This window comes from Eucalyptus grandis, chromosome 8 (genome assembly GCF_016545825.1).
Source record: "Eucalyptus grandis isolate ANBG69807.140 chromosome 8, ASM1654582v1, whole genome shotgun sequence".
In the NCBI taxonomy this organism is placed as follows: Eukaryota; Viridiplantae; Streptophyta; class Magnoliopsida; order Myrtales; family Myrtaceae; genus Eucalyptus; species Eucalyptus grandis.
The window spans coordinates 53,297,088-53,321,436 of record NC_052619.1 but is presented as its reverse complement, the minus strand read 5'-3'; the positions used below and the strand labels follow the sequence as shown (position 1 = coordinate 53,321,436).

The 24,349-nt window shown below is 39.5% G+C and overlaps 1 protein-coding gene across 11 annotated transcripts in view; it reads right to left on the bottom strand.

Annotated features, from left to right (window-relative positions):
* Positions 1-15,326: 15,326 nt before the first annotated feature.
* The window catches only part of LOC104415067 (disease resistance protein RPV1-like), a 97,727-nt gene continuing 88,704 nt past the window's right edge, over positions 15,327-24,349 (bottom strand). The window contains exons 1-7 of one of the 11 annotated variants that reach the window (XM_039298764.1): positions 22,430-23,533; positions 20,983-22,117; positions 20,421-20,768; positions 18,710-20,340; positions 17,109-17,256; positions 16,012-16,776; positions 15,327-15,886 (exon numbers count right to left, since the gene is read on the bottom strand). In XM_039298764.1, the coding sequence (XP_039154698.1) occupies positions 18,787-20,340; positions 20,421-20,768; positions 20,983-22,117; positions 22,430-23,043 (3,651 nt within the window). In that variant the 5' untranslated portion in view covers positions 23,044-23,533 and the 3' untranslated portion in view covers positions 15,327-15,886; positions 16,012-16,776; positions 17,109-17,256; positions 18,710-18,786. Of the gene's footprint in view, positions 16,777-17,108; positions 17,269-18,709; positions 20,341-20,420; positions 20,769-20,982; positions 22,118-22,429; positions 23,534-24,349 lie in introns of those variants that run through there. The other 10 variants (XM_039298765.1, XM_039298763.1, XM_039298769.1 and 7 more) reach the window with 10 other exon arrangements.

Below are 24,349 nucleotides of genomic sequence, written 5' to 3'. Positions count from 1 at the left end.
TTTGCTGCCCCAAGATTGTGAAAGGGAATTGAGGCGACATTAAATGTCATCTTCATTTTCCTTCATTCGGTCTTCATCTGTACAGATGCCTGATTAGCCACAGCTCCCTGCACAGAAACATTTCTGTAAGTTTCTCAAACTCTAAAGCCTCAAAGCAACACTAGAAACCAAAAAAGCTGGTTGTTTGAGATGTCTCCCTTCACAGCTTCTTGTCAAACTTAAAACCTAAGAGTCCTCTAGTACAACTTGAGGTGAATGAATGGGCTTCTATTACAGATAATCACATAGGCATAACCATTTCTAAAAGATGTAGGCGATAATGGAGATCACACAAGAGTCCATTTACATGATTTTTGACCACAGCGAGACTTATCATATGCCCTTCGCACCAGGAATACTGAATTATTAGCCTTTGACTATAAGATGCTTTATGATGCATCAGAGAAACTAAGTAGCTCCTCTCTCTCCTGTCACAGATGGAAGTTTGCTGTGCGAACTGTTGATGCCACTACCCAAGTGAAATCCGTCTTTCTCCATTGTATAACTTGCCCATAACATTTGCAGATCCCACTAAGAAGCACACCTTTCTTGGAAAATAAACTTTAACAAAAGCATATCAATACAGAGTGTCTATTTCACAATTGCATTGATGAGTTGACTATGCTGTAAAGTTCAAGGATGAGAACTATAGTTATATGACCTTCCAACACACGTTCCATCTAATTGTTTACAGCATAACAAAGTTATCTCCAATGCGAGGCAAGGATTAAACTTCGAAATATGTGAAGCAGTAAATCGACAAGGATCTCTAATAATTTGTCACATATCAAATAAAAATGATGCAATCGACATACATACCTCCAGCTGGGAAACATAAAAGCAAGGAGAAACCATCCAAGAAAAAATATAGCTAAAAAGCAAAACCAAACTAGGAAAAGAGGAAGAATATTTGTACATAATTAACAACCCTTTGGTTGTACGGAGGCATCATCACTTCAATGCTTTTATCAGAATTGCAGTCATCAACTCGTGAAAAGGTAATTAAAAAGAGCATGTGAAACTTCACTGTTCATATCCAAGAAAGAATTACGTTGCGGAAAAGGGAAAACATTGGCTGTCAGATGAATTAACTTACCTCAATCCGTTTAAAGCTTGAACTCGAGGGAACAATTTGTGGACGTGGATCAAGAAGCTTTCAAAAGATCGTGCACTCATTCGTCGTCTTCTCCCTCGAGATTCAGATTCGTTGTCTTCTTCCTCGTACTCGTTGCCTTCTCCCTCAGATTCAGATTCAAATTCGTCGTCTTCTTGCTCAGATTCGGATAGGTCCTCCAAAGGATCAAGGCCTCGAAACTCTGAGATTGCACGATGATTTTGATAGATCCCCCAGGGAAGATAATGAACTTCGTTGCACCACAACACTGATAAACTGAGGGGACGGCTCGGGAGGCAACGCAGCTTAGGGCACTTGAGCCAAAGTTCCTCAAGTCGAGGAAGGAGACTACTCATATCCGTGGGTAAAGCGGCCACACATTCGGATTCCAATCGCAAGGATAATAAATTGGAGGGAAGGCTTGGGAGGCAACGCAGATTAGGGCACCGGAGAAGAAGTTCCTTGAGTCGGGGAAGGAGACTTATAACATCTGTTGTTAGGGTGGTCGCGTCTTTAGAGTGTAAGTACAAGGTTGATAAAGTGGAGGGAAGGCGCGGGAGGGAACCCAGATCAGCGCCCTTGAGTCTAAGTAACTCGAGTCGGGGATGGATACTACTAAGATCTACGGTAAGGTCACGTAATCAGAGCGCGGGTTCGGGGACTCCAGTTTGCTTGAATTCTCAATCCCTCGTGGCATTGGAGATGCTTCCGCAGGCCCACCAGACTCCCCACCATCATTACGTGGGCCAAACCCTAGCCACAATTCCTTTAAATTAACCAGGTTTGACAGATCTGGAAACGTATCCATGTACAATGTATGTAAGGATAGTTTGATGAGACTTTCGGGAAGTCTCGGTACTTCGTATATTCTAACATTCACCAAATACAAGATCCTCAGGCATCGATTTTTGTAGATGCAATTGCCAATTTCCACATCGAAATCATCCTTAGCTTCGAATTTTGTTTCTTCAGCGGCGAATTCTGCTTCTTCAACGTCGAATTCTAGTTTTTCAAGGTTCTCCATCATCCAGACGGCATTAGGTATTTTGCGTATGGGAGTACCAATCATACTCAATACTTTCAAATTTTTCCACTTTCGATGATGGAATCGGGTAGTTCCTTGATCTTCGTAATAGATATATTCAACTCAATTAGGCTTGCAAGATCTCTCCCCACCACTTTTGGCAGCCTCCGAAGTTTCTCACATACCTCTACATTTAAGGAAACTAAGCATGTCAATTTCAACTAAATTGGAGCAGTCGATTAGGATCAAGCGTTCTAAATTTGAATGAGCAGAGAAGTTGGGGGTTCTCTTCAACCTTTGACAATGGCTCAAATCCAGAACTTTCAAATTCTTCATCACCTGTAAAAAGAAAATTCATGCAAAGATTACTTTCGAATATTATAAGACGAAATAATGAGTTTTTCCTTCCATAAAAGATACCTTCATGTGCCTCCACCCTTGCCAATTGTGCGTAATTCCACTATTAGACAGATCAAGAATAACCACATCCTTCATATAGAAATTTGTAATCTTAAATGTTATGGGAATATCATGCCAAGAAAGCCATCGTAATTTTGGGAGGAGATTTGAATTCTTTGGGAAAACATTAGTTGGAAGAACATTTAATGGCGATTCATGCCAAAAAAGCCTCTTTTCTGCATCAAAATATTCTGCTGAACTGTCAACTTGAAGAAACCTTAGATTTGAAAGGCTCTTAAATCCCTCATAGGTAAAACGGAATTGCTCCTCACGGTCAAACTTAAGACGAAGAGCTTCAACTTCCTTTTTTCCCTCCTGCCCAAAGGAAAAATTTAAGAACAAAAAGTTGAAGGGAAACGCTTCAAGATCACCATTTTAAGGGGTTCCATATTACCATTCATCTAATATTAAAAGAGCAAAAATAGTAATTGAGTGGGTCACAATGGTGCTAGAGAACACAATAAGTAACTGCATCTTTAAAAAAGAAAATGTCCATAGGTTACTTGGAGATTTATTGCATGGGGGATTTTACCTCAGGTGTCCTTAGCAAATCCAATGCTTCTTTGGGATCCCACACCCTACTTTGATTCTCTATTTTCATTTTACTTTCTTTATGAACTATTTCTCTTCCGAGGTCTCTGAGTTGGTCGTGCATCCACACTTCATTATCCATTTCAATCTTTATCAAAGACATGTTCTGCAGAACTTCCATGGCTTCTTCCGGATATTTAGATTCATCCCAAAAATAAACGACAATGTCTTTGTTATATCCGATGAAAAGACAAGCTATATCGAGGAATATATCTTGTTGTAGATCATCTAATGCATCATAGCTTATTTTCAACTTACTCTGAACTGCTGGAGGAGGAACATTTTCCAACTTCTTCAATGTGAGATTCCAGTTTTCCTTTTTAGTGCGACATAAAAGTGAGCCTATGACTTCAAGAGCTAGTGGAAGACCTCTAGCAATGCCTATTGCCCTCATGGATTGGCCGATATACTCATCCAAAGGATAATCTTGTCTGAAGGCATGTCTGCTAAATAGTTGAAGAGATTGATCAACATCCATCTCGCTAAGCTCATAACTGCAGTCCACTTCGAGAACATCAAGAATATATTTGTTTCTTGTGGTAATAATAATTTTGCTCCCTCTGCCCAACCAATCACGCCTACCAACAAATGCATCAATGTGATTCCCTTCTTCCGCATCATCAAGAAGAAGTAGAACTCTTTTATTAGACAACCTCTCTTCAATTGTCTGAGTTCCTTCATCAATGTCTTTTATATCTATGCATTTGTTTTGAGAATGTCAGAGAAGAGCTGATTCTGCAAGCATTGAATGCCTCTATTTTTTGATGTTTCTCGAACATCACGAAGAAAGCAACAATGCTCAAAGTCGTGTGAAAGATTATTGTAGATAAGTTTGGCAATAGTCGTCTTTCCGATACCACTCATCCCGTGGATTCCTATAATCCGCGTTTCACTTGTCCCATCACCTATCATTTCCATGATTGCATCTACGTGGTTGTCAACACTGACCAAGTGCTTTGATATGGCCAAGTAACGCTTTTTCAACTCCCTCAAAACCTCATGGGAAACTTTTCTTGCGAACTCACCTTCTTTCCTTGAGTTTGTTGGACACAAAAGGCAATGAGTTAGAAAATTGCGTAAACATTAAACTAAGTTCTGACAAGACCAAATTAAATTTGAATGTGTCACTTCAAGGATTTATTCCATTGTAGATGAATTAGCGTTGGTACAAAAATGAAGTGAACCAGAAAAAAATGTCGCTTTGAATAAAATGAAAAACTTGGGCTTGTGCCATTACTTAGCATGATTCCTACAGTATAACTTCAATAACACGGAATTCAATTTCAACAAGGCTAACTCAAATCCCAAAAAGAAACCATATGAATTGCAACAAGTTTTAATAATCCAAGGTAGATGAGATGGAATGCTAAAGCATTCACCTGTTGTGCATGTTGGACAATTCCCTTCCGTTTAGAAATGATACTTCTTCGAGAGCAGCCTTCCACTCGCGCATAGTCCCTTCATCATGTCGGTTTTTGTTTTTATGTAGATCAAAGGCCTCTTTATAACCCCCAGTTTGGTATCGTACCTCTGCAGGTGCCACATCATAGAAAATGGGCATAATCTTTTGTCCCTTTGTTTTCCGACACTCGACCATCTTGACTAGCTCCTTGAGACACCATACACTAGAGGCATAACCTTTAGAAAAGATAGGTATTGAGATCCTCGATTGCTCAATTGCTTGGAGAAGTGCTGGGCCAAACTCTTCTCCCGTTCGCAGATCTTCATCATCCTTGTATGCACGGATTCCCATATCTATCATACTAGTGTAAAGAAAGTCAGTAAAACCTGCTCGAGTATCTGGTCCTCTGAAGCTCAAGAATACTTCATAGTCATATCCTGATGAAGTAGCCACTTCTTGACCTTCTGTTGAAGCGTGAGTGGAAGAAGCGCCTTGTGCTGTTCCATCATTTTCACACACGCGCCGTCTCTTTGCACTCTCCTCCATTGATCTCGCTTGATCTCTTTGAGGAAAAAGTTGAAGCAGGATAGCAGCAAAAGCAGCGGCAGCCAGAGATAGGAAAAACTTCGAAGCCCTGAGATCTCTGTACTAAGAATAAATCATTGCGGCCTGTCAAAGCTGAGAAAATGCCAGGGTTCTTTCTAAACACCAAAGGTGGGCCCTTGGAAACTCACCTCAGAACTGGCTCCGGACTGCGGCGAGGAACTCTCGAGGTGAAATATCGATGGGATCCTTTGCCGGCGGCTCGACGGAGGGAGCGATCAGCCTCGCGTACCGGGACTGCGGTGGCGTTTCGGGGACGGGTTCGCGAGATCTGCGCGCGCAACTTCAGCAGCAGCTCCGGCGGAGGCGAAAGCCCTGGCAGAAGGACTCTTTTTTCTGAAAAGAAAGAAAACCAAATCCTTCTCTTATCTCGCCACCGACGCAACGCATTTGACAAAAGAACAGTGTAATTGCGGGATAAATAAAATTAGTGGAATTCGATTTCCCAAAAAAAGAGAAAAATTAGTAAAATTCTAAAGGGATGGAGAGCAATTGAGTCTCTTTCTGTGACTAAAACAAAATATTAAAAGAAACCCTTCTCCTTCTTTCGGCATTGTTGTATTTTAATTTATGCCATCTCCGTCGATTATTTCACACTTAAGCGATGATAAATTATAAATATGTATTTTATTGAGTTTTCTGACAATACCTATCTCGATAAATGCATACTTGTCCACAGACTATAGAAATGGGATTGCACGAGGCACTTGCGCCTTGGTCCCTTGGGTCTTTGACTCTTTGCCCAACTGGCTCGAACCCGAGCTAGAATCACGACTTGCTCTGTCCTATTCCTCCGCTCCTCTCTCCCTGTCAATTACATCATGTCTTTTGCCATCGCCGAAATACCCAAATGCTCTCGTGGTGAGGAATTTTTTTCTTTTTCTTTTAGATATTAATTTTAATGATAAAATAGGTGAATGGCTCTCTCCGTTGCTCTAACAATAGAGGGAATTAACTTATTCGAGCCCTGACACCGGGGCCATGCAACCACATATCGTGGCCGCACGAGGCTAGTGACCTCTGTTGGTCGTGACTTTCATGGACATGGATAATTAATAAAGAGAGACAAGGGCGTAAAAGGCAACTTGGGCGGGCAAGGAGTTAACTCACCCATGGATTGATGCCATGAAGGTAAGGACTGAAGATGGCAATTGGTAGTTCTGTGAAAAATCCTAACCTATATGTCCATTGTAATACCAATTATCAAAACCACGCACAAACTGGTTTTATGCTTATTATTATGGATTTTTTTAGTCGATTTTGTTAAGAAAGATGTGCACTTTTACTTAGTAAGAACTCACTCTCTCTATCAATTGAAGTTTGACAAATAAATTCAGGTTTTTTACGAGTAATGTTAATAAGTATGCTAAAATTGATATGATAATTAATACGACCAAACCCCAATCTAACATTTAGCAAGTGAATATACAGATTTATGAAAATGGATATCATACAAGCATGAAAATCTGGATAGTTTTCATATTCTTTTAAAAGAAATCACTTTTGAAAAAGGTAAAAGTTTTTCGGATTTCATTAGCCAAATATTCAAGAGAATTTAAAACTTTCCACTTGCTTATAAAAAATGTCATAAAAATTCAACTTTATCATAGATGATAACCTTTTAGTTCAATATTAAGATGGGATGAAATCTTAATTATTTTTTATGATGTCCTAATCTTTCAACTTTATCAAGTCAATTTAGATAGAGGAGAATGTCCATTTTGTAGATTTGACAAATAAGACCTCAATGATGATTTTTTATGAGTTTAATTTTTAAAAAATTACTATGGGAAAAGAAGGGGCAAAATAGGAAAGAGCAATTATGAACCTTTATTCTAGCATATTTCTTTTGACTAAAGTCCTGTGGACAGCACAAAAGATATGCTAAGAGCATTAGTGGCCCTTCTTTTCCACATTAGCATGGCCCCACCTCCTTTTTCTTTGTGTTATTACTTTCTATGCGTTATTACTTCATACCTCTCCATTATCACTTTGCTTTATACCTCTCCATTATACCTCTCCATGTCGCCGATAGTTTCGCCGTGGATGATGGTCAGGTTCCCAAGAAATGGCTTTATGCTAACAATTATGGATTTCGTTTCCAATTTTGTTCAAAAAGATGTGTGCTAAAATTGATATATCAATTGATATGATCAAATCTTAATGTTACATTTAGCAAGTGAATATATAGATTTATGAAAATAGATGCTATACAAGCGTGAAAATATAGATATTTCACCAGAAAATCACCTAGTAACGTCTTAGTTTACAGTTACAATACAGATGTTGGACTGCAAAGTCTTTACACGGCCTTCAGGCATGAGAACTCGTAAACTTGTGATTCAATCGCGTCAAAGCCATGCACGCTGCCTCGAGAGCTTGCAGACTCTACCACATTTTCAAGCCTCCCATTCATCTCAACTCAGCTGGATTCATCACTCCGTATGATCACCAAGTCACAGAATGTGCTCAAATTTGTGTCAAAGCATGTCAAAATCACAGCTCCTTCTCCTCTACTGCTCAGTCCCTCAATTTCGCAGATAACATGCTTGTTGTCTATTAGGATTTTCTTTTTTTCCACTAGGGAATTTCAACGTGGATTGTAGATGCCAGAGTGATGGTTCTTTGTTAGTGGGGGCCTTTTTTAGGTTGAGTTTGATGTCTAGACACGGGGGTAAAAGGAATTTGATGATCGATGAAGAAGTCAGAGTAACTCGTTCGAGGGATGTGTAGCTGGTGAAGGGAAGTTGAAGCGGAGAGTATATATAGATCAGAAATGATCATGCTGTCAGGGATTGTGCTTGTGAATATAGAGATGTATCTTTTTATTGTTGTCATTGTGTTTGCTTCGTATAAATTTGATGCTGGAGACATGATTCTGTAATAGGAAATTAATCACGTTGAATTGTTTCTTCTAGTTGAATGCTTCATGTTCTTGTCCTTGTTGATGCAAAATGAAGTTGCATTTTCGATGGCAGTAAAAGGTTTTAATATGATGTCGTTGAAATTCACTAGGCCAGTTCATGGCAATAGATTGCCAGCAGCCCCTTATTCAATAATGTCAAGTTTACCATGTTGTTCTGGAGCTAGTGCTGAAAAGGAGGAACACACCTGTTTTTGCTTTCTTCAATAAACTGTGGTGAGCTCTCTTGACGAATTGTGTTATTCTTTGATATTTAATTCTTACAATAATATGCAGAAATCACGAAGGAGATGTATTGCAAAATTCTTGAATCCATCGATCCGAAAAGAACAATGGCTCCAAATGCATGGACGCAGTGCGTGATTGAAAATTACAAAAGCGGAGGATATTGATGTCTTGTATAGCAAATTTCTAAGGATTCTGGGGATCGGCAATGGAAGGAGGCCCACACCTGCAGCTTCTTCTTCGTAACTCGTATATTGGCTGGACTTTTTGCTCTGGGTAGTTTTTCTTGCTCTCGGATTACCATTCTCTAGCTATGGTTTCGTGAGGGACAGGTCATTCTAGTCCGGTAGCTCTTCTCTCGCTTTCTCCTTGATGATTGTGAAAAATGGATAGTATGTAGCCCTTCTCCGTTGTCTCCTGTGTGCATTCTGGTTTGTTAATGTTGAAAGCAGCAGTCTAGGGTTGGGCATCCTGGTTCTTTCTGGGTACTAAATATGGAAGGAGACAGGGATAGAGATAAGTGAATGGCAGCTTTAAGTAGAAGGCTAGGACATCTATGGTCGGAAAGAAAGACCTGCGTGTTAGATGAGGTTGTTTCAGAGGAGAAGTTGAGGGAATGTGAACGTACTATTCTGGGAAGACTTCATGGTAGCCCATCGATTAATTTCCAAGCTTTTCAGTTAACCATGAAGAAAGCATGGAAATCAGAAGCTCTCACCTGCAAGCATTTGGAACCCGGATTATTTTCCTTTGTCTTCAGCTCTTTGAAGGAAAGAAACAGGATTCTAAACGCAGGGCCATGGTCATTTTCTAGTCACCTGCTGGCCCTTAAACCATGGGAACCAAGCACTCCTCCGCATTGCTTGGTTTTTGACTCTTGCTCATTTTGGATACAAATTCACGGACTACCTATTGAAGGGAGAACAGAAGAAGCCATCAAAAAAATTGCAGAAAATGTAGGGGAAGTATCAGAAGTAAAAATTGAAACAAAGGGCTATAATTCCATTGTTGTGGGAAAAGCCAAAGTATTGTTAAAGCTATCTTCCCCTTTATTATCTAGCATGATTTCTAGTTTTCAGGGTAAGGAACACTGGCTTGACTTTAGGTATGAAAGACTCCCTCACTTTTGTTACTCATGTGAGAGAATAGGGCACTATGCTAAGAGTTGTGAATTGGTGCCGTATGACGAGGAATTATTTTCTACGAATGACAAATTGCTTTATGGACCATGGTTGAAGGCCGAGGCAAATAGCAACAGCCCTTTTTGGAAGGCTTTCTATGAAGAATATGTGGAGGAGGAGGTTGAAGATGAAGTAATACCAGAAACTCCAGTGAATGATGGACAGATTATTGTGGTCCAAAGAGAATCCAGCAGACCTCAAACCAGTTTGGGTAATGTAAGAAGATAAAGGAAAAAGAAAGCTGTCAGACAAAGGTGACATGACTGATTCCAACCCTCAAGAGAGGGAAGAGGAGATTGATTCAGATTCTATGCTTCCCCTAATGATAGAGCTCCCTTCATCACAAAAAGCTGGACTACTTGGGCAAGAAAAGCAAAGAAGGTCAAACGGCAGGGAAATTAAAAGGGCAGAAGATACAGTCCTTATGATGAACAGTCGTCAGGCTATCAAATGTTAGATGAGACCAAACTACTGGAAACACGAGTTCATATGGTTGAAGAATCCATAAGATGGGCTTTGGTGGCTAGCCCGAATAAGCCACCGGATTACAAATGAAACTATTATGTTGGAACTGTCAAGGGTTGGGCACACCCTTGACAGTCCAAGCTTTAAGAGCCTTTGTGGCTCAAGATAGGCCCAAGGTGGTGTTCTTAATGGAAACAAAAAACCAGGAATTAGTAGTTCGTCGAACAAGCAAAAAACTAGACTTTCAAAATTACTTTGTCATAAATCTAAGGGGGAGTGGTGGGGGTTTGGCTTTGCTATGGAAGGATGAGATTTCTGTATCTTTGAATTTAGCTACAAATGACTTCATTGATGTAATACTGGGGGATGATGAAATGAGGAGACCTTTTAGAGCTACCTTTGTTTATGCACCAACCATATTCCAAGAAAGATTGAGGTTATGGGAACAAATACAGCAGTTGAGTAATGTGAATTCCCCACCTTGGGTTTGTGTTGGTGACTTTAATGAAACATTGTATCATTGGGAAAAGGTGGGAAAGAGACTGGCTGAGCAATATCGTATGAGTGCATTTAGAGATTTCCTCAATGCTTGTGGTTTGATGGATTTAGAAAGTAAAGGCTGTGCATTTACGTGGGCAAATAATCGTGGAGGACAAGAGTATGTAAAAAAGAGGCTTGATAGAGCAGTTTGTAGCATTGAGTGGAGTGTTATTTCCAGAAGTGGAAGCCTTCGCATTACCCTCTATAGGCTCTGATCATAGTCCTCTCTTGCTATCATTGTCAGCTGACAAGGTGAAAAGAAAAAAGACTTTTAAATTCGAAGTCTTTTGGCTAGAGCATGAGGAGTGTGGAGATATTATTAAAAGATCATGGCATCTATCTAGCTTGAAAGAGGCTGATCTTGCACAGAAAATCATAGAAGTATCCTGGTTTTTGTCAATGTGGAGTAAAAAAACATTACAAAACAGCCAAAAGAAGCTAAAGATGTTGAAAGACAAACTGCAAGTGATAACGAATAATCTGAATTTGGAGGCAGACTTGCACAAGAGAAAGGAACTTAACGGACAAATTGAGAACTTGTGGTGTCAAGAGGAAATGTATTGGGGACTAAGATCAAGAATTAGATGGCTTCAGTGGGGGGACAAAAACACAATTTTTTCATGCAACAACTATTCAAAGGAAACAGAGGAACATAATTTCCATGCTTAAGAACACTGAGGACTCATGGGCGCGAGATATAGGGGCTCTAAAACAAATGACAGTAGACTTCTTTGAAGAGCTTTATAAGTCAATGGGTCCCCAGAATTTTGACTCTACTTTGCAATAATGCCCAAATATAGTAACTCCAGAAATAAACCAGCAACTATCTGTAGCAATCACAATGGAAGAAGTACAGGATGCTGTTTTTCAATTGGGATCTTTGAAGGCGCCAGGTCCTGATGATTTGAATGGATAATTTTATCAACATCATTGGGAGAAGATCAAACAGAGTATCTTTGAGGAAGTGCAGTCTTTTTTCAGGTCTGGACTTCTAAATCCAGAACTGAATAAAACTCACATCACATTGATTCCGAAAGTACAAAATCCAGAAAGATTAGATCAATTCAGACCAATTAGCCTTTGTAATTTTGCATATAAGATCATATCCGAAGTGTTGGCAAATAGATTGAAACCATGGCTTCCACAACTTATTACATATGAGCAAAGTGCCTTTGAGGGTGCGAAGATGAGATGTTTCGTGCTCTTACGAGAGGCTTCATGTCCGTGGTGACGACAAGAACACCCTCTCTTGTCATTCGCTTTCTCCGAAGCAACTAAAATAACCGTCTTTTGAAATCTGAATGATCAAAGATCACCGGTCTTATTAAGGTTTTTCTAAGGTTTAGGTCATTCATGCGACGGGAACAAAAGTATGATCTCACTTACCAAAAAATAAGAGTCATTTAAACTGCTAGCTTTATGCATGTCCGGTTGGGGTCTTGTTTTGTTTTCTTTTTAATTGCATAAAGTCACCCAGTCCAAACTCAATTATATACACTAATGTCGAAGCACGCACAAAGTGCATACATGATAATAGAAAGTTTTCTACGACCCGAGAGGAAAAGACAACATTTTGAGAAGAATCGGATGATTAGTTACAAAGTAAAATAGTGATGGTGGCTAATTATTAAATATGCGTGACATGGAGTGATTAGTCAATTGAATGAGTTTGGTACTAGAAATGGTATCCACCCCAAAGTCATGTCCCATTAATTCTCTTCTCCATGACAAGTTGTGAATTTTTAGGGTCAAGCTTCATCTTCAGATTATACAGACATTCACGTGGCCTGCATATGATCATCGGTTGCATGAACTTTAGAATAAACTTTTCTCAAAGTATTACTAGCAATTGTAACATTTTGTACGAACACTTGGATGATTTAAATGTCATTTTTGTTTGCTAATTTCTTGCTGAACATTGTTTTGAGCCATCATGCCCATGCTTCGTGGCCCTTCCATGCGTCGTGGCCCTTTTTAAGATGTAGTTTGTCCTTTGCTACTAATGACCATAAGTTTTGGGTTTCAAGGGGCAATTTCACCATGAACCAGGAATGTTTTGTTTACGTCGTGGCCCTTTTTAAGATTTAGTTTCTCCTTCGCTGTTAATGACGGGGAGTTTTGGGGTTCAAGGGGCAATTTCACTATGAACCTTGTTTATGTCATTAGCAGGATGTAATTGAGCCCACCAGCATCCAGGTGCTTCTTGTAGGAGCATTTATATGCACCTTGGTTGTAAATTTACCCCGATCCCACTACTTACTATGAATATCTTTTCTTGGGGGGGTGAGGTTGGGGTTGGTTTTGTTGTGGCTGTGGGGTTTGGTTTTGGGAAAATTATGGATGGGGTCCAGGCTTCCAAACCTCATGGAGATAAGGGCTGTTCTATTGTTCACCCTCATATGTGAAATGCAATATATGGTTATTGATGCATAGTAGTTTTTCCCCTCGCGAAAGTGTTAACATTGGAGTTATTTGACTGTCTAATTTTGTGTGCTGAAGCTGTTTTTTCTAGACCAGCACTCGCTTGATTTACTTGACATTTGGACGACCTTGTATTGGCAATGCAATGTTTGTGTCTTACTACAGCATGCCAAATTCAATAATATATAATTAATGGACATGATATTGTGCCGCATTTGCCTCGGTACTATTCTCAGTTCCCAAAGAATGTCAGATAAATTTTGGGGAATTGTTGCTGACTGCCTTTGATGTTTTAACCTATCTAAATGGAGAAGTCTTATTTTTTCCAACAATGTTTGTACTCACTTACTCACTTTATTCAGCGTATAAATTTTAATAGTTTTGTCTGTTTTATCTTCTTAACAAAGCAGGGCAGTTCGTAGTATTCATGACCTTTTTGACAATATATAAGGAACCCTTCTCATTCCTATAAAGCTATCATGAGTTTCCCGTACCAATTACAAATTTTAAGACGCGTAATAATATGTGTGTGTGTGTGTGTGTCTCTCTCTATGATGGCCGATGACCTAGTCTTAAGGTCTGTGCAATTATAAGGTATTACTCATTTAAATTATGTCTGTCTACCAATGCCTATATTAGTGGCAACTAGCTCAATGACAGCCACAGATAAACATTGTGATGTGAGATAATCTTACTCTTTTCTATGTCAGTGTTCACGTGTAATTGGAATCCTTCTTCTTTTGTAGGTATGGCTGTATGATATTATTTTTGGTAGTCTAGTTTATCAGGTCGAGAAAGTTTGTGATGGCTCTGGAGAAGATCCAATGTGCAGCAGGTAAGGAGGTGGTCTCAGTCGTAGCTACCTGTTACAAGCAATTATTTTGTGGATTTATCATGCTAGGTGCAATAAGTCATTTGACAGACCAGCTTGTTCCAAAGAATGCGAGTCCTTTATTACTAGAAATATTTACGGACGACTTATCAAAATGTGTTTCTACATATTGGTAACTGGTAATAGCCTTGCGGACCATTTAGTCTACGATGGTGTGTTAATAGCGAAGACTTGGGGATCGTGCAAAATCGTCATGGACCCACGATTGAAGGAATATGGAAGCGAAGACAAACGAAACCAATATGCTTTCCAGGACTCCTTCTGCTTCCGCATTGAGGCTATGTTAAGACTCCGATGCCAAGAGTAACTTAAAAGTAAAATGCTCCTAAGTCAGCACCTAATTTCTTGAAGATCATTGGGTAGCTCTAGATGAAGTTTGTTCACGTAATGCATTCTATCAATCTGTCTCCATGTGCATCACAAGATGCACAGGATCTCTCTACCGAAATTCATTTGAAATGTAAATAGCATATAGCTGAAGGTATCATCCAATACAACTATGTGATACCTATTGAATCAATGCGCTCGCAAATTTACCTATTAATCTAATCTAATATACCAGATTTGATAAAACCTAATGACGATGTGTGGATGCTGAGCTGAGCTATACATCGCTGAATCACCCTGCTTCTTCCATCCTTATTTGGTGTCTTTTTTTTTTTTTTTTTGGGGGGTGGTTGAACTCGTGTTGAACTTCACAAAATAGTCAGATGTGTGACTTCTGGAACTGTAAGACTTGCACGGTTTGGCGATTGACTGGTTTTATAAGTTGAAACAAAGATTGTCTAGGGATAACACTTTTCAATCAGTGACCTTACCTTCTACTTCTCAAAGCATAAATTGGCAATTGTGATCATTCAAAGCACATTGTGCAAGAGCCCAATCAATTCCTCGACACTGTATGATAAGCTGGAGTTTGTACATCACAGTAAAAGCCGAAGTACAGCACCAAAACGTTAGGAAAGATGTACGGTCATCCAATCTAATAGTTACTGTGCTAGTGGTAGCTTACCTATACAGAAAGAACCCGTAAGTTTTTCTTGCTTATTACTGAGAGGAAGAGCTCAGACATTCATATGGGACTCTTTTGTCGTAAGTTTTTCTTGCTTATTAATGAAATAGCTTTCTTCTCTTTTAAAACCTACACGTTTGACTATATCCTTCATTGTTTAAGGAATAACAAAGTTGAGTTTTACAAGGCGGGGTACTGTATCCTTCATTGTTTAAGGAATAACAAAGTTGAGTTTTACAAGGCGGGGTACTGTATCCTTCATTGTTTAAGGAATAACAAAGTTGAGTTTTACAAGGCGGGGTTATGACGTTCAAATTTAAAGTACAAACCAGCAAGCTCAAGGATCTCCAATAAAAGACAAACGCGTAAATTGACAAAAGTAATGCACTTGAATATAGTAACACTATAATGCACTTGAATGTGGTAACACCAGCATCAATTTGACTTCTCTTTTATTGATAACTCAATTAGCCAACCAAAAACGTCAAAAAGTAATATATCTAAACCAAATCAAACTCATGAAATAGATCAGAAGAAACCATGGTCTCATTTCATGAGTAGTTTCCAGTGATCCATCTTGCAGGTAGGAAATGGTTGCAAAAACAGCCACTAATAACTATACGTACAAGAACAATAGACTTCAAGTCAACTTGCCAAAGTGTGATTGTAATTTATGTATAACAGATAACGATCCCAGGAAAGACAACAATCAATATCTGCTGAGATGACATAGGGCAATAAGAAATTTGTTTAAGTTTCAAATCTTCCTTGATAACAGACTTGGTTGTGGATACCTTTCAATATCTGTGGATGCACTTCTTATTGGAAAATGAACTCCTCTGCTGAGCATGTCTTCTAAATTTTTCAAGAAATGGCTGAATCTTCTAAGCAATGCCAGATATTGCATCATTTGAACCTGATAAAAGGGCTCCCACATGTTGTCCCTTTCTGCGAAGTATTTCAACCCAGTCAACTCCCATTAAGGATGGCAGTGCCTTCGATCAACAAAAAGCACTGATTATTCAATGACAAACAAAAAGCACTAAGAATTTTGAGATCCTTCACTGCTTGATAATCAGCATTGAAGAATTTAGTAATGCCTGACTATCACTGATATTACCCATGAGTGCATTCAATTAATTCTTCTGGTCAACATCATCAAAAAGGGTGAGAACTCCTTTACTACAAAGCCTATCTTTAATTGTCTTGATACCTTCATCAACATTACTTGTTCCTGTCAATTTCCTTTTGAGGACATTGGACATGAGTTATTTTGCAAGAATCGAATACCCTTTAGCTCTGAAGTCTCACGAATGTTAGAAAAAATGCCACGGTGCTCAAGACCATGTGAAAGCTAATTGTAAATAAGTTCAACGAGAGTCATCTCTTCAAAACAGTCTATTCCATGAATACTAGCAATTCATGTTTCTTGTGTTGTGAGTGCCTATCATACTCATGACTAGGACTACTTTGAACACCATTTTCACATCAAAAGGTCCATGTACTGGTTTTGGCAAGAGCAATTAAGACTACCTCAATCACCACTCTAAGCACACACAATGTTTCTCCCAGTCCAGACAAGTCCTTCAAGTGTTTCCTTGTAAAAGAAGATTTGGGTACTAATAAGCAAGTTCTATTGCATGACAATGAAGAGAACACACATTCAGATAAAATGTAATAAGCATTTTGTGGGCCCACCATAAAGGAAAGGAAAAAAAAAACACAATCAGGTTTGCCTAAATAGCCCTTTTACCCCCCAAAACAAATGAATGCAGTGTTTACCACCCCAAGATTGAGAGAGGGAACACGGTCAACATCAAATTTCATCCATCATCTGCCCTTCTTCGATCTCCATCTATACAGCCGCCCAATTAACCACAGGTCCCTGCACAGAAAGATTTTTGTAAGTTTCTTCAACTTTTAAGTCCCTCAGCAACATTAGAAACCAGCAAAAGGCTGGTTGTTTGAGATGTCTCCCTTAGTACTTCTTGTCAATCTTTAAACCTAAAGAAGTCACCTATTATAACTTGAGGTAAATGGAAGGGCTTCTATTATAGATAACCACCTAGGCATAACCATTTCAAGAAAATGGAGGCAATTATGGAGATCAGACAAGGGTCGATTTACATGATTTCAGACCCCAAGTGAGACTTATCACATGTCCTAAGAACCGATGGTACTGAAATTTAGCCTTAACTATAAGATGATTTATAATACCTTGGAGAAGCTAAATAGTTCTCTCCTGTCACAGATGGAAGCTCTGCTGCACCAATTATTGATGCCGATACCCAAGTGAAATTCCTCTTTCTTCATTTTATAAGTTCTCCATAACATTTGCAAATCCCACTAAGAACCACACACTTTCCTGGAAAATAAACTGAATATAAGCATATCAATACAGAGTCTGTCGTCTACACAATTGCAACAATGAGTTGACTATGCTCTAAAATTATAGGATGAGAACCATAGTGCTATGACCTTCCAACAAACATTCCATCTAATTGTTTACAGTATAGCTAAGTTATCTCCAAAGCGAAACAGAGGGTATCAACTTCGAAATATGTGAAGCAGCAAATCGATGAGGATCTCTAAGTCATAAATCAAATAATAAGATGCAATTGACATGCATACCTCCAGCTGGGAAACATAAAAGTAAGGAGAAACCATCCAAAGAGAATTTAGCTAAAAAAGCCAAACCAAACTAGGAAAAGAAAACATACATTTGTACATAATTAAGAACCCTCTAGTTGTATGGAGGTACCATAATTTCGATAACTTCTTCAGATTTCCAGGCATCAACTCACAAAAAAAGTAATTAATAAGTAATTAATAACTTCACTTTGAATGTCATCTTCATTTCCTTTATTTGTTCTTCATTTGTACAACTACCCAATTAGCCACAGCTCCTTGCACAAAAAAATTTCTGTAAGTTTTTCAAACTTTAATTCCTCTTCTCAACATTAGAAACCAGCAGAAAGGCATTCTTTTGAGATGTCTCCCCTAGCACTTCTTGTCAATCTTAAAACCTGAAAAAAATCATCTAGTATAACTTGGGGTGAATGGAGGGGCTTCTATTATAGATAATCAGCTAAGCATAACCATTTCTAGAAAATATAGGCAATAACAGAGATCGCACAAAAGTCCATTTACATGATTTCTGACCCCAGTGAGACTTAGCATATGTCTTAGGCAGTAGGCATTGATATTGCTGAAATTTAGCCTTAACGACAAGATGATCTATGATACCTTGGACAAGCTAATTAGTTCTATTGACAGTGAAATTCGTCCTTCTTCATTTCATAACTTCTCTAGCATTTGTAAATCCGAGTAAGAAGCATACCTTTCCAGGAAAATAAACTGAACATAAGCATATCAGCACAGGGGGTCTGTCTAGTTCACAGTTGCAACAATGAATTGGTTATCCTATAAATTTGCAGGATGAGAATCGTACTTATATGACCTTCCAGCACACATTCCATCTAATTGTTTACAGCATAACGAAGTCATCTCAAATGAGAAGCCAGGTTATCAACTGCGATATATGTGAAACAGCAAATCCACAAGGATCTCTAATAATTTGTTACATATCAAATAAAAACGATTCAAACGAGATGCATAACTCCAGCTAGGAAACATAAAACCAAGGAGAAACCAGACCAAAATGGAGGTACCATAATTTCAACGCCTTCATCAGATTATCATACATCAACTCGCGAAAAGGTAATTAAAAAGTGCATGTCAGGCTTCTCTTTTCTTATCCGTGAAGGAGATCGATCGTAGAAAAGGGAAAACATCGGTCGTCAGATAAAAGGACTTACCTCAATCCGTTTGAAGTTTGCACACAAGAGAACGATCTGCGGGCGGGGATCAAGAAGGTTTCAAGAGCGACGGCCACTTATCCGTCAGTCTTCTCCCTCACAATTTCAAATTCAAATCCAGATTCGTCATCTTCTCCCTCTGATTCGTCATCTTCACCCTCTGATTCGTCATCTTCTCCCTCTGATTCGTCATCTTCTCCCTCTGATTCGTCATCTTCACCCTCTGATTCGTCATCTTCTCCCTCAAGTCTGACCCCCTTCTCCGAGAAATCTACCTCAAATCTGACCCCCTTCTCCAAGCAAAGCAAAGAAATTGCCTCCACATTTAATTTCCCACAACGCCTTACTGTAATATGCCCACCTTTCTTCAAGCTTGACAGATCAGGCAACTTTTGTAAAGATCCACAAAACTGAAGTGTCAATGATCCCAATAATGGTGGGAGTTCACCTTGAATCTCGACCAGATTATAACAACTACGTATGTCAACACTTTCTAGTTTGTTGAGATTACTTAAATCAGGTAATATCTCCACCTGTTGAAGTTCCCAAAGCAGCAAATCTTTTAGGTTCTCCAAACGATCAAAGCCTCGAAACTCTGAGATTGCACAGCCACGGATGTAAAGTACTGGTAGTGTCTTTATACTCGATGGAAACTCCATGGAACAACCCGACTCGAAACCCCACAGCCTAAATTCTGATAAACTGGAGGGAAGGCTCGGGAGGCAACGCAGATTAGGGCACTCGAGAAGAAGGAAGCCGAGTCGAGGAAGGAGACTACTCATATCCGTGGGTAAGGAGGTCACGGCGGATCCTAACCACAAGGATGATAAACAGGAGGGAAGGCTCGAGAGGCAACGCAACTTAGGGCACCAGAGTTCAAGTGTCTTGAGCTGGGGAAGGAGACTTCTCATATCTATTGGTACGGTGGTCACGAACGGACATGTCAGGGATAGATACTCCAGCTTGCTTAAATTCCCAATCCACAGTGGCATCGGATTTTCTTCCACAGGCCCATCAGATTCCCCATCACAATCACGTCGACTAAATGACAGCATTAATTTTTCTAAATTAGTCAAGTTTGAGAGATCCGGAAACGTATCCATATACAATACTTTTAATTCTAAAATGTTAAGGCTTTCAGGAAGCCTCGGTACTACGTATAGTCTAACACCAGACAATCTCAAAATCCTCAGGGATCGATTTTTAGAGATGCAATTGCAAATTTCACAATCGAATAAATTTGTGGCTTTTATTACTTCAAGCTTCTCAATTGTCCAGAGTGCATCAGGGAGTTCTTTGATCCCCGAACATTTTATATCCAACTCAATCAACGATTTCAAATTTCCAATTGTATTCGGAAGCCTCTCCAACTGACGGCATCCAAACAAATATAGGTATTTGAGACTTGCAAGATCTCTACCCATCTCGTCCGGCAACCTCCGAAGATTCTCACAACATATTGCATCTAAGAAAACTAAGCTTTTCAATTGACAAATCGACATGTCAATTTCAACTAATTTGTGACACTGTCGTAGGATCAAATATTCTAATTTTGAATGAGCAGAGAAGTCGGGGCTTCTCTCCAAGCAACGGCAAAGGGTCAAATCCATAACCTTCAAATTTTTCATCACCTGTGAAAAGAAAATTCATGCAAAGATTACTTAGAATCTAATAAGACAAAATAATAAGTGTTGTCTAGCATATAATATACCTTCATGTGGCTCCACCCCTTCCAATCATGCGTAATTTTACTATGTGATAGATCAAGAATAACCACATGCTCCATGGAGAATTTTGTAATCTTAAATGTTAGGGGAATTATAGGCCAAGAAAGCCATCGTAATTGTGGAAGGAGATCTGAGTTCTCCTGGAAAACATCAATTGGAAGAACATTTGATGATGATTCATGCCAAAGAAGTCTCTCTTCTGCACTAAAAAATTCCATCCAATCATCAATTGCAAGAAATTTTAGATTTGATAGGCTCTTAAAGCTCTCATAGGTAAAATGGTGCCTCCCGTGGTCAAACTGGAGATAAAGAGCTTCAACTTTTTTTTTTACCTGCCCAAAGGAAAAATTTAAGAATAAAAAAGCTGAGTGGGTCACAAAATTTAAGAGGTTTGAGTTTGGTATTACCCTCCATCTAATATTAAAAGAGAAAAAAAATATTAACTGAGTGGGTCACAATGGTGCTAGAGAGCACTAAAAGTAACTGCATTTTTTTAAAAGAAAATCTCCATAAGTAATTTGGAGATTTGTTGCAAGGGAATTTTACCTCAGGTCTCCTCAACAGATCACATGCTTCCTTCGGATCCCACACCCTACTTTGCTTCTCTATTTTCAGTTTACTTTCTTGACGAACTATTTCTCTTCCAAGGTCTCTGAGTTGGTCATGCATCCACACTCTATTTTTATCTTTGAAAAAAGGAAAGGATTCCATCGATACTCTATTATTCTCTTCAATCTTTATCAAAGACATGTTCTGTAGAACTTCCATGGCTTCTTCCGGAAATTTATTTTCATCCCAGAAATGAACCAGAATATCTTTGTTATATCCAATGAAAAGACAAGCTATATCGAGGAATATATCTTGTTGTCGAACTTCTAATGCATCATAGCTTATTTTCAACTTACTCTGAACTGCTGCATGAGGAACATTTTCCAACTTCTTCAATGTGAGATCCCACATTTCCCTTTTAGTGTGACATAAAAGTGAGCCTATGATCTCAAGAGCTAGTGGAAGACCTCCAGCAATGCCTATTACCCTCTTGGATTGGCCAATATACTTATCCAAAGGATAATCTTTTCTGAAGGCATGTTTGCTAAATAGTTGAAGAGATTGATCAACATCCATGGCGCTAAGCTCATAACTGCAGTCCACTTCAGGAACCTCAAGAATATCTTTTTTTCTTGTAGTGATAATAATTTTGCTCCCTTTGCCTAACCAATCACGTTTACCTACAAGTGCATTAATATGATTCGCTTCTTCCACATCATCAAGAAGGAGGAGGACTCTTTTATTAGACAACCTGTCTTTAATCATCCGAGTTCCTTCATGAATGTCTTTTATATCCACGCGTTTCATTTTGAGGATGTCAGAGATGAGCTGAGCCTGTAAGTATTGAATGCCATTACCTTTTGATGTTTCTCGAATATCTTGAAGAAAGCAACACTTGTCAAAGTCGTCTGAAAGCTTATTGTAGATCATTTTGGCAGTAGTTGTCTTTCCAATGCCACCCATCCCGTGGATTCCTACAATTCGTGTTTCACTTGTCCCAGCACCTATCATTTCCATGATTGCATCCACGTGGTTGTCGACACTGACCAAGCACTCTGATACCGCCAGATAAGCCTTTTTCAACTCAGTGAAAACCTTATGGGTAACTTCTCTTGCGAACTCACCTTCTCGCCTAGAGTTAGATGGAGACAAAAGACAATGAGTGAGAAAATTGTGTAAACATTAAACTAATTCTGAGAAGACCAGATTGAATTCGAAATGTGTTACTTTAAGGATTTATTCCATTGTAGATGAATTAGCGTTGGTACTTAAATGAAGTGAACTGCAAAAAAATGTTGCTTGGAATAATTTCTGCGGTATAACTTCAAAAACATGGAATTCAATTTCAACAAGGCTAACACAAATCTAGAAAAAAAAAATCATATGCAATGCAACGGGTTTTAATGATTCAAGGCACTTGAAATGGCATGCTAAGAGAAGTCACCTATCGGTCTTGCTATGTAGGTCCCATCCGTTTATCGCCCCAACTGCACTGAGAGCAGTCTTCCACTCACAGATAGTATCTTTGCTATATCGCTGCTTCTCTTCATGTAAACGAAAGGCCTCTTTATAACCCCCAGTTTGGTATCGAACCTCTGAAGGTGCCACGTCATAAAAAATGGGCATGATCTTTTGTCTTTGGGTTTTCTTGCACTCGACCATTTGGACCAGCTCCTTGAGACACCATACGCTGGAGGCATAACCTTTCGAAAATATAGGTACTGAGATTTTCGACTGCTTAATTGCTCGGAGAAGTTCTGGGGCAAACTCTTCCCCAATGCGGAGCTCTTCATCGTCCTTAAATGTGCGGATACCCGCATCATTAAGACTAGTGTAAAGAAAGTCGGTAAAATCAGCTCGAGTATCTGGTCCTCTGAAGCTCAAGAATACTTCATAGTCATATCCCGATGAAGTAACCACTTCTTGACCTTCTGTTGACGTGTGAGTAGAAGAAGCACCTCCTGCTGTTCCATCATTTCCACCCGTGTGCCGTCTCTTTGCATCCCACTCCACTGATCTCGCTTGATCTCCTTGCGGTCTCTTTGCACTCCTCTCCATCGATCTCGCTTGATCTCCTCTTCGACGAAAAAAGTCGAAACAGGACAGCAGCAAAAGCCGTGGCTGCCAGAGATTGGAAAAATTCGGAAGCCAAAAAACTAGCAAAATGGAGAGATCTCTGTGCTAAGAACGATTCATTGCAGCCTGTCAAAGCTGACAAAATGCCAGGGTTTCTTTCTAAACACCAAAAAGTGGGGCCCTTGGAGACTCACCTCAGATCTGGCTCCGATCGCGGCAAGGAGCTATCGAGGTGAAATATCGACGGGTCCTTCGCCAGGGGCTCGACGGAGGGAGCGATTCGCCGCGCGTGCCGAGACTGCGGTGGTGTTTCGGTGGACGGGTTTGGGATGTCCACGCACGCAACTTCAGCAGCAGCTCCGGCGTAAGCGAAAGCCCCGGCAGAAAGACTCTTTACCCGAGTAAATGAGGAGGACTCTTTTTTCTGAAAAGAAAGAAAACCAAATCCTTCTCTTATCCCACCACCGAGTCACCGACACAACGCAATTGACGAAAGAACAGTGTAATTGTGGGATGAATAAAATTAGTGGAATTCGATTTCTGAAAAATGAGAAAAAAATTAGTAAAATTCTAAAGGGATGGGGAGCAATTGAGTCACTTTCCGTGACTAAAAAAGATATTAAAAGAAACTCTTCTCCTTCTTTTGGCATTGTTAAATTTTAATTTATGCTATGTCTGTGAATTAATTCACACTTAATAGATGATAGATTATAAATATATTTTTTATTGAAGTTTTTGACAACACGTGTCTTGATAAATGACTGCACGCTTGTCCGCAGATTATGGAAATGGGATCGTGCATGGCACTTGCGCCTTGGTCCCTTGGGTCTTCGACTCTTTGCCCCACTGGCTCGAACTCGAGCCAAAATCATGACCCATCTGTCCTATTCCTTTGCTCCTTTCTCCTCTATCAATTACATCCTGTCTTATGCCGTTGCCGAAATACCCAAATGCCCTCGTGGTGTGGAATTTTTTTCTTTTTCTTTTTCGATATTAATTCTAATGATAAAATAGGCCGGAGGGCCTCTCTCCATTGCTCTAACAATCGAGAGAATTAACTGATTCGAGCTCCAACACCGTGGCCATGCAACCACAGATCGTGGCCGCACGAGGCTAGTGACCTCTGTTGGTTGCGACTTCCATGGACATAGATCGTGAGCTTTGCACAAATATAAAAAGAGACGAGGGCGTAAAAGACAACTTGGGTGGGCAAGGAGTTAACTCGCCCATGGATTGACGCCATGAAGGTAAGGAATCAAGATGGCAATGGGTGGCTGGCAATACAATG